Consider the following 11,397-nt stretch of genomic DNA (forward strand, 5'->3'; position numbering starts at 1 on the left):
TCAAAACCAGCAGCATGAATCACAATAGTGGACACAACTTGGTAATACAGAGTATGATGGCATACTTTTATTCCTGTAAAATAGCCTTTACTGTTTTTTAAGATACGTTACGTTGCTAGAAGTTGCATTGCTACTCCTTGAGATAGCTGAAGCAGAATTTTGTCTTACTGCATCAAAAGGAAGTTGCAACAAACAAGTGAAGCTGGAGACTAGGCTTCCAAGAGATGCTGTCTGCTGGGCTAATGCCCTCCCTCTGTAGTCAAAAAAAAAAACCAAACTCCTCTAACTTCCAAAGGAGCAAAGTTTAGTCAAAGCTTAACAGCTCCTGAAAACCCTTTGGTCTTACTGTAACACTTTTGTATTTCAACAGTGAAGTTTGTGCTATTACAGAAATGATACCATTTCTACAAGCTACATGAGGCAGAGGTATATCTATCTTAGAGCCAGGAAAGCCGAAGTTACAGGCACACTGATGCTGCTTATTTTTTAAAAAATAGACTACCAAGGGATTTGTTTTCTGTCTTCCAGGAGGAAGGTTTTGTGGCGTCAGGAAAACAAAGATATAAAAGAGTGAGAAAGAAGACAGAGTGATGATAAACACAAAACAACTTGCACAGGGGGGGACAAGCTCAACGATACAGAAGAGGACAGAGAAAAAAACAGCAAAGAGCTCGCTTACAACAAAGCAGAGAGAGACGTGATAAATCAGCATCCAGTAAATAAATGTACAGCTGATGAAGTTCAAGAGCTGAAATTTCAGGTAAACTGCTTACACTATAGCAGTGTTACATTTATTGAGCAAATAAAAGTTTTGATTTAAGCACTTGCTCTATAGAATATGGATAACTATTATTTTAATAACTGAAAAATTATTTCTACCTACATGGAATTTCAGCATTCTCATTCTTTAGGGTTAGGCTTGTATTATATTAAGTCCCTAATTATTTGGATGTGAAATCTTTACAGTTCTGGAGAGATCAGGTAAACTACTATTAGCACTAAAAGCCTGAATAGATGCAAAGCAAGAGTCTGTTAAACCTCCAATTTATCTACAGTCCTCTGGAGATAGCCAGAAGAATTCAGCATAGCAAATTCTCTTTGTAGGAAGCCAGAAGGAATAGAGAAACGACACAAGCTGACAGCCAACAATATTTTTTTCAGGATTAAAGCAGAAGAGAAAGTAAAGGATATGAAGATAGAGACAGCAAGATTCTCAGAGATTTGGCATTTAAGCCACAGAACTTGATATTCTCCTCCAAGATTAACTGAAACTAGTTTACAACTGAAACAGTGTAAACCATCAGCTACAGAAAGATAACAGATCTATACAGATCATGCTACTAATTCTAACTCTGGAATCTGATCTGTCGGAGGTCACCCAGTGAGTTGCGTTAGTGGGATTGTTCATGTTTAAAGAATATGAATTTGGAAATGAACTGCAACATGCAGGCGCTCAGCAGTACTTTTCCCCTGCAGGAACTAGGAGACAGTCCATGTTATCATACCTTCTACTGAAAAAGGCAGCGGTATTTAGCCTAGGTAAGAGCCAGCGAAGAGACGGGATTTGAAGTCAGTAGCTTCTGCCGGTGAAAGCATCTGACATATTCAAGCACCTTCCTTAGCTGGGGTCCTAGATAGTTAATTTAATTGGCATTTTATTTCTTTATCAGAATAATAAGTACACAGATGAGATGCATTTTGAGCCAGAGGTGCAGCAGCTGTAAAATCAGAGCCAGCCCACAGAAGCTAGTACGTACATCTATATTCACACCACAGGGATCCTGCTCTTCGTGGCCATGAATGTGACATGGACTTCCTGTCTGAGAGTAATATAAACTGTCACCACAAAGACTAAAGCGTGTATTTATTCCACTGATTGTATCTTTAATTGTTTAAAATGGAGGAGCCTGGAATTACACAGTCACATAATTGGAATTAAGGCAAACAATGCACAAATATTTATAAAATCAGCGTACAAAGTATGCTGTATATAGCCGCATTAAGTAGAAAACAGATATACAGGCCATAAAAATATAGTCCCCAAGAAGAGGATACTATTAAAGTGCTAACATGAACAAGTAATGCATAGTTCATTACATGCTTTAAAAAAACCCTAGTATTTTATTCCCATGATCGCCAGCAAACGTCATAGAACAAAAGTTAAATCAATACTTTGTCCTGCACTGATGTCCACCACGTGGGTTTGTTTCACCATGTCCTCGGAGGTTGCTGTGATAGAATAGGTGCCAGGAGAAACTTCAATGTAGATGTCTTTGGAAGCTTTCCTGGTCTGTAGGGGTGGGGAGCGGAGAATAAACAAATGTCATTAGATATCTTGAATTTCCCATAAAAATATAAATTTTGAATTTGGGTGAAAATACTTAATCTGCTACATAAACATTAAGTTTTTTCAAAGTACACAAGCAGTACACAGACCAAACTGCAAAATGTTTCTATTAACACAAAAATTAGTGAATGTCAAGGTATTTAATCTATTGATTAAATCAATGGAAATTGAAAATTAGCGATATGGTTTAGTGGAGGACTTGTTAGTGTTAGGTCAGAGGTTGGACTCAATGATCTTGAGGTCTCTTCCAATCTAGGCAATTCTGTGATTCTGTGAAATAATCAACATGCTATACTTTCTCCCTCAGAAAACTGAAAGCTGTCAACCTAAACAATTTTGAACATAAACGTGGAAGTCATCTATACACCAGGATACTCTCATCAATTTGTGCTGTGGTATAGATTTCCGTGTTTCTCATCTTTTGTGGCTTAGAAGTTCCCAAAATTGATTTGGTGAGGTGTTTGGCTTTGAAAAATCAGGGTTTCTTCTCCTGGGCGAACAGGAGTCTTCAGAAAGACTGTATCAGGGCCAAGCATAACTGGCGAAGCAACTGCTGCACGCATGTGTTGCTTGCCTTTTTTCAGCGTTGGGAATGTGTCGGGAGCACAAATGAGGTGAGAGTGGAGGACTGCTGGATTATTGCTGCTGATGCAAACCACAACAGCCTAAGATTATTCACAATGTTCTGACGTTTTGTATCAGTCCAAAATATTAAACAGATTTAACCAGTTATGTGCCAGAACGTCATGATCTGGTTTATAATTAATTGTGTAAGGCTCTGTCCATTCTTTTGCCCATCTATACGTGCATTACGATTATGACCGTATTGCTGATTAATCTGTGCCATCATAAGATCTCCACACCTGACTGTAAGTTTTAACCAGCTCAATGCAAAATGCTAGGGAAATGCTGTATCTCAATTAAAAAACAAAGTATTCTGTAAACTTACGCGCTGAGGGCAAGTTGTAGCTTGACTGGATTCTACTGTGGATGCATTTTTCTGGAAAGAAAAAGATGCTGCTTTCTAATGGTAACTTCACAGAATGCAAATTTAGCCCCTGAGAGAGGGGTCTGTTAAGGTTTCCTCTCCACAAAATGACTGAAATGATTGTTGCCACGAGAATGTACTCTGCCCTCCCGCCCTGCCCAGCCGAAGACTCAGGTCAGTCCACGGTTTCATGTGCCCATGATGTCAAACCACATCAATTCACGTGAGCGAGTGTCACAGATGCTGGATGGACTACAGTCCTCCCAGGGTGAGGGCAGGAATAACCTTTAATTAAAGCAGATTCCCACTTACCTCTTCTTTAGAGGACTTGAACCCTTCTTTCCCTGCTTGTCTGCTGTGGTACCTGCAGATGTGTTTGACTTCATGCTCGTTGCATCTCCAGGCCGGCACGCATCTGTAGTACTCCTGGACAGCAATTGGAACAGAGAATGTTACATGGAGAAGCATCACAGCCATGCTGACAACTACTCCACATTTGCAATTAAAGGTGGAACTGCACATTTACTGATGTTCTGTATTAATCAGCTGCCTTAATCTCACGTGAGGATGAAAATAGGACCCAGATGTCTAAAGGACGTCTGCCTTCTGGTGCAGAGCTGTCAGCTCTGTTTTCAGACACTCGTCTCCCTACACAGCGTGTTGGGACTCTGTCATCTCAGAGCCGAACTCATGATAACAGCCCAATCTGGAGTTGGTATTGCTATACAGCACGCAGGAAAACACTGAGCACAGAAGTGTGCTTTATGTTTTTCTCTGTTCAGAGCAGCACTTGTTTTCAAACAGTTGTCTGACTGGGAGCCACGAATCAGAATGCTCTGAGGGCAAGGACTGTAGTTGGTTATTATTGCAATTAGATCACTCTTTCTATTTAAAGGCCGCACAAGGCTCTCATTTTCTTGCCTTTGTGCTAGCAAATAGAGGGGTTAAGGACTGCTTAGCCTCGAAATGCTCCTTGTTTGGGCTCTCTGCTTACAAGGCAAATGAGCTGCAGTCAGATTCTCCTCTCAGGTGAGAGCTGTGTTCACTGAATGACGTGCTTCTTTTAAAGGCTGCAGCAATATTAATTGCTTTTTTTGTCCTGAAAAAAAAGGAATGCTCTGGAAACATCTACCTGACCGGGCCCTTCAAGCAAAGCAGGTGGAAGAAGCTGTAGTTTATGGGTCTTTAATAGGCTGTAGATGCGAGGCAAGAGCTTTTGCAGGGTGCGTGCAGAAACAGCACTGTAAAAGCAGAGGACGTGTTAATACAGAAAACAGAGCTGGGGCAGGAGCTTAAGTGCTGCCAGGGCTGGCGACCTGTAGCAGAGCAGCTTTGGGAAGCGCAGCAGTAGCAGAGCACTCCTGTTGGGCTCCGGACTAAAGGCAATTTGCATCTCCCTTCCCTGCCGTGAGTCCAGCACTTGCATACGGCTCTGCCGCCACCTGCAGTCCCCGCAGCGCTCAGCAAATGACTTCGACCGGAGGAAACCAACTCCCAAAACGCCGCGCTTTGCCTTGCGCGCCGCAGCCCCGGCCGCCCCCCGCGCCCCCCGCACCTCGCACTCGGCCGCCGCGCGCTGCAGGAGCCCGCCCAGGGACGCGAAGGCCGCGCCGAGGCGCGCCGGGTGCTGGCGGTGCAGCGCCCGCTGCTCCCGCGCCCGCTGCTGCTCCCGCTGCTGCTGCTCCCGCTGCTGCTCCTCCTCTTCCCGCCGCCGCCGCGCCCGCTCCAGCACGGCGCGCGCCATTCCCGCCGTCCGCGCCGCGCGCGCCCCGTCCATCCCCGCCGCCGCCGTCACAGTGCGCGCCTGCGCCGCGCGCCCCCCTCCGCCCGCCGCCGCTAGGGGGCGCCGCGGCCACGCCCGCAGCTTGGAGGGGGGGGGGGGGGGGGGGGCGTGGTAAATGGGGAATAAAGGTGAAATTTGGTAAAGGCGCTGTTGGCGTGTCCGAGTGGTTTCGTGGCTGTGGCAGCGCCCTCTGGGGCTGAGCGCGCTGCGCAGGGTGCGGGCAAGCATCGCCGTGCAGGGAGGTGTCTGCCCGAGCGCCGTTTTGGTTCTGATTCAGTCAAAGCAATGAAAGCGAGCTCGCCTTTTGCTCAAGGAGTGCAAAATTAGGGAGAACCAGAGAGAATCAGACAATCACAGACAACTAGGGTTGGAGGAGACCTCCAAACCACCCGGCTGTGCACCCCGCGTGCCGCCCGTCCCCTTCTCGCGCTGCCGCTGCCGTCGCCGCTCGGTGTTTGCCTGCGCAGCGCCCGCTTCGCAAACTTCACCGAAACATCAAGGTTTCGATGCATTCCTCCTGTTTTGCAGGGGCAGCAGCCGCCCTGGGCGCCGGGCTGGGCGCAGGAAGCTCGCTGCTCGCTCTTCCTTCCCTCCCTCTCTCCCTCCTTCCTTCCTTGCTTCCCTCCTTCCCCGGCTTTATCCTCCTCCTCCTCCTCCTCCTCCTCCTCCCCTCGGCCGCCCGGGGCTGCGCTGTGCTGTGGGAGCAGGTCTCTTTGTTGGCTGCCTGCTTCCCATTAATCCGGCCGTCCCCACTTCCTGCCCGCGCATACTTCTCTCCCTCTCTCCCCCCTCCATCCCCATCTCGCTCCCTTCCCTCCTCCTCCTCCTCCTCCTCCTCCTCCTCCTCCTCCTCCTCCTCCTCCTCCTCCCCCAGCCCTCTCCGAGCCGCCGCCCCGCTGCGCGCCTGGTAAGAGCCGGGGGGAGCCGGGGTGGGGGGGGGCACCGCGGTGCTGGGACCGGGCTGGGGAGACGGCCCCCGGCGTGCAGGGCTCCGGTCTGGAGGCAGAAGAGCAGCCGCGGGGCTTTGCGGAGCTTTTCTTCCATCGCCGTGCCCGCTGCAGGCTCTGCTCGCAGGCTGCAGGGAGCAGGAGAAGCCGCCCGGGCTCCAGTGCGAGGTTTCGGGATCCCCGGGGAGCTGCTCCAGCAGGTCGCTTGGTGGGAAAAGCGCAAGGACGGCTCCTGGCTGGGTACCCGGCGTTTGCTTTCCCAAAGAGCAGCGGCTGCACGACAGAGCCTCCTCCCGCAGATTTACCCCAGCCCTAGCACTCAGCTGTATTCTGGATCTTAACACTGGAGCGGGACGCGTAGCGTGGAGTAGGTTGATAGTAACGCTTGTTACCCTCTCGTTTCACTGTAGCACTGGTTTGGGGCAATGGGTCTTTCTTCTCATTTCATTCAGTGTCTTTAACGTCTTTAACTTCAGCCAGACGCTGCACAATCCAGCGAAGGCCACCTGGAATGACCAAAACTTTTGGGAAACAAGGGATGAAGTTGTTGCCGTCTGATTTCTGCTCGTGCGGAGTAGGGTGGGTTGGGGTGAGGTTAACCATCCTTTAGGACTGGATGATGTTTTGATGATTTGTGATTGATGTACGTTCAGTAGGTGAAAAAAGTCCATACGGTGCATGGATAAGCTAACAAAGCAAAAGGAGATGTAAGTGTCTTACATTTAAGATCAGATTTGAGAAAATTGTGCGTGTTCAGGAATGTCAAAATTTCACATTAATTTTCGTGACTGGGTTATGCAGGTGGCAAAATAGAAATCTGTTACCAGTCTGAAAGGTGAGAAAAAGATGTATGCCTTTGGGCATTTGTTTTCCTCCGGCTCTAAGATCGGTTGTTACAAGCAAAACCAACACATTTAAGCAGTTATGATTACTTTAGCAAGATACCTAAGCAAGTAGCCAAGTGCCTTTTAGGACTAGTGTCAGTCTATGCACTCCTGAGAGTGACCAGACTGATGGGGAACTGTCATCTTCCTTCTGCAGTGGACCTGGTTTCCCCCTGGCGTGTGGAGGAGCGGGTGGTGAAGCTCCTTGGGGTAGGGGTGATAGTATGGGTGGTGCTGGGCCTCCCTGCGAGACTGGCAAACTCCCACCTGCGCCTCGTATGCAGAAATAGGGGAATCCTGCTTGGCTTGGCGTCCTTCTGCTCTCCTCGGGGTGATGAACTTCCCCAGCCAGCTTGCTCGGCACAGTCACTGCCTCTCCTAGTGCTGGGAAGGAGAGGCACCTCCTGTCCTTTCTGATCCTGCGTTTTTGTGCTGTGGCTGCCAGAAACCCTTGCAGTTTCCCTTTAGGCAGCTGACTTTTAACATATACTGTAGCATCTAAAGGAGCGCGTGACCCCTTATTATTGGTGACCCTGCAAACCATTGTGTAATCGGTTGACTGTAATGTACCATGGCAATTCATTCTTGGTTGGGAAGCCTTGCCAAGGACTTGATGGAATAGCACGATTTTATCCACTTTATTGTTTTCATTGTGTTTCATAAACATCTAAGACCCTCTGGGAAGAATCACTGGGGCGGCTGGGCCTCCTTTTTTTAATTGCTGGTTAAATAAATGTGGCCAGTTTAAAAAAAAATAAAAAAATAATAAAAAAAATAGTGGTATGCAGGATCTCAGAATGCCTGGAACTGCTAAACATTCATGTTTAGGAAGCAGGACTATTTTTAGTGTAGGGGCATTTAAAGAAATGATACTAGCCCCTTGTGGAGAGGTCACTGCTAAGTGCGCCGGAGAGCCTGCTTTTAACTGGAGAGCAAAACCAAGTTTCCCACAGCTGAATAAAGTTAGAGAACCAGATCTGTACTTTTCCCACTTAGCTGAAGAGAGAGAGGATGGGCTTCTTGTGAGTTTACAGTAGTGGGAGTGAGGAGGCATGAATCCTTACCTCACACATGCAAAAAATAAATAAAAAATCCTGGTCTTGGGGAGATGCTTAGCTTTCTGATTCTTCCCAACCCATGTCTGCAGAGGAGATGTGGGACTGAAAAGCATTTAGTGCTTTCTGAGAAGGGCTAGGAACTGGCAGCTGGGAGCAGCATGTACCCCTCGGGATTTGTGTCTGGCACAGCTCTCCTGAACGCATCCCTGGCTGCCATCCTCACCTATAGCTAAAAGAATTGGGGCGAAAGAAGTCTGTGGCTGCTTGAGAACCCCAACCAGCTTGGGATCCTAATTCAATTCTGAGTGTGGGACTGAGGTTGCTAAATAAATTACTTCAGATTCACTGAAGGTTTTCCTCAGCTCCTCTGACCGGAAAATAGAAGTATAATGGTTTAAGAGAACGTGGTCAAAGCTACCACTGTGTGCTGGACCCGCCATGTCGTCCATGGTGTGTTGTGAGTGACCTAATATAATGGTTAATGAAATATCTTGCAGGGCAGAGAACCAAAATCTGGACCGATCAGACTTCAAAATGTATCAAATGATAGCTGAGTCAAATCAAGTTTTGGTCCAAACTTTGTTGATTTCTTGTTTAACATTAGTTCAGTTTAGATTATGAATTACTACTATTCTACTGTACTGCTATACTAGTCTACTTTTTTTTTTAATGCTGAATGCCATGTGTGTTAGTTTTGTCTCCATGCTGTAAAGCACATGCAACTGCTGCTTTTCGCATTTTTTGGTCTGCAGTTGGGATTTAGTTGGCAGTGTGGATAGAGGCAAGTTTGGGGAACTGAATCCAAATATTTACATTCTCAATTTGGCCTAGGCCTTCTGCTTGTAAACACTCATAGTCACATTGAACTTTGGTGAGGTTATAAGTGGCTGTAGCAGGCCTTGGAGAGTCACACCCTACAAGACCTGAAATTCCCGCTTCTGGGAAGGGTTTCGGATGTATTTTTTGGGTATATGCATCTCAGCTTGAGAGTTAGTATTTCTCGCTCTTACCCCTAATCTGACTGCAAAATCTTGTCGTGTATTTTTTTTTATTTTATTTTTTTCCCCACACGGAAATGTTTTATGCTGGTGAGATACATCAAACTCAAAATGTCATGGAAGAGCAGACAGGACTGCCCCAAAGGGGCAGCACAGACTCCGTCAGTCCTTGTCTCCTGGGCTGCTGTTGAACTCTGCCCCAACAGGGAGCGGCTGCAGCGAAGATCTTCCTCCCTCCATGGTTGCCATTTCCCCAGTCCTCGCTTTTTAGGCGGGCTCAAATAAGGTTAGATTTGAACAATGGTGATGTTTGCTCGTGGAGAATCAGATTTAAGCCCTCTTTTCCTTCATTTACGTGTTGAACAGCTGTCACTTCATTAGAAGTTTTTTAATTGCTAGGGACTGAGCCTCTGAGTTTTGCTCTGCATTATCAATTAAACTTTCTGGAGTCCATGTTACCACAAGCTGTAGAGGTAGGGATCAACTGGTAAGTTAACGCCTTATGGCCAAACCACCCTCTTGGCTCCGATATGCCTTTCAGTTTGGGTTTGAAGTTTGAAATGATAATTTAGTTGCAGAAAGCTTGTGACTATAGATGGAGGTGACTGGGTTGCAAAGAATTACAGTCTGAGTTCTTGCTCATCACTTGAGGTCAATAACGTTGTATCCGTAGCCAACTGAGCTTTGAAGGAGATTGCATTAGTTGAATTACATATGTAGAGTAACCTAACTTTGCTTTCCCTCTGGAGCATGTACTCAGTTGGAGCTGTTCGGGGAGATGGATGCTGCTTCACAGGGACAGTGCTGTCCATGTGCTCTGCTGTAAGCTTCTGACCGTGGGGATGCGTTGGGGTTGAGGAAAATAGGATAAGAGGTGTTCGTTTTAATGCCACCTTTCAGCATTTTTTTGAAGATGTGTTCGTTTGAGCCATTTAGTCCTGCTGAAGGCCTGTCAGCCACAGCAACGGGGCTGAGACTTGAGTGAATTTGTGCAAATGTCCTCAAGGACACACTGACAGTGCAGTGAGGTTTTGTCGGAAATGCACCCCGTCTGTGTTCACACGCACAGAAACAGGATGTCAGCTTGGTCTTGGTGTATCAGTCTCCCGATTTCTCTTTAAAATGAAGCCATAGAAATGCTTGATATATGAACATTTATTGTTAGTGTTGGTGCCAACACAGGAAACTAGGTCTTTGAGCTGAAACATTTAACATTATTCCCTAACTCCCATGTTATTAAAAACACTCATTGTGCAAAGTTCTAATACTATTATTCATTTAATCATTCTGACAGGGTCGTCACACTGAGTTAATGGTTTGCATTTTTTTCCCCCTTCAAAGAAGAATTAGTTGTCTTCATGCAACATCCAGTCACAATCACAGGGGACAGATGCTGATTGACTAGCATTGTGCCAAGGGCCCTGCTCGGCCTGCTATTTTAAGTATTAGTGCAGAGACCAAAGTGCTTTAGGAGAGCTGCCCCGGATGATCTCGCAACCCTGCTTTAGTGAGGAGCAGATGTTCCAGACACGGACTCGTTCCATTGTTCTGAGAAGTCCTTCAAGTCAGGAGATGGATCTGCCTCTTGACATTTTTGCTTTCAACATCGTTACTACTCTGAGGGAGTACAAACAGTTTCTGCAAGGCAGGATGAAATAATTGAGGAGTTTGTATGATTTTGGTCCTTTGTCCTGGTGGAAATTTTTTCACTCGAGGTCACTGGAAAGGGAAATATATTTGGCTTGGTGTCATGCTGCATTCCGAGTGGGCACAGTGCGCTAACGAAAAATGGAGGTTATTGACTCAGCACGTGTGAAAGTGCTCATTTATGCTACAAGATTGTAATGATTGTGGCTTCCAGTGTGTTTCATTTCTTAATCCTGGCTTTAGGCGCACAAGATCCCCTTAGGCAGTGTTGTTTAAATGAGCTTCATTAACTGAGAATATGGTTTTGAAGGTACGACAGATCAGCAGAGTGCAAGAGCTTACCAGTAACCACCTGTGTGATGTGATGGCAGGCTCTGACTACTGCCACTGTTAAGTGGCAAATTGGGCAGCAGTTCCACACTGTAGCTGGTGTGGAAGCATCTATTGCTATTTCTCCTGTAGGACTGAGAAAACATCCCACACCTCTCGTAATGTTTAAAGAGTATTCCTTGCAGGGAGTGATTCCACATGTAAGTATTTTTCATGATTTGCTCTGCTCTGATCTTTGGTCTCTCACTCAAAGCCCAGCTATACAGCTCTGACAAGATGGTTGCTCTGGCTTATTGTGGGTGGCTTGGAAGAGCCGTCGCTGTACCCCTTGTTGCCCAGGCAATAGGGGATGCTCAATGAATGATGGCCCACAAGGGCAGCCACGCTGTGCTGCTACCTGAAATTAAATGAAAAA

General features: G+C 46.7%; 1 protein-coding gene across 1 annotated transcript; it reads right to left on the reverse strand.

Annotated features, from left to right (window-relative positions):
* Positions 1-2,146: 2,146 nt before the first annotated feature.
* On the reverse strand, positions 2,147-5,112 carry AKIP1 (A-kinase interacting protein 1; the record flags this gene model as incomplete). Its single annotated transcript, XM_084287239.1, has 5 exons — positions 2,147-2,290; positions 3,297-3,347; positions 3,648-3,761; positions 4,891-4,962; positions 5,044-5,112. 5 exons carry the CDS (start codon positions 5,110-5,112, stop codon positions 2,147-2,149), a joined length of 450 nt encoding a protein of 149 aa, XP_084143365.1.
* Positions 5,113-11,397: the final 6,285 nt, after the last annotated feature.

The sequence above is a fragment of the Netta rufina genome, assembly GCF_964035555.1.
Source record: "Netta rufina genome assembly, chromosome: 5".
Taxonomy (NCBI): Eukaryota; Metazoa; Chordata; class Aves; order Anseriformes; family Anatidae; genus Netta; species Netta rufina.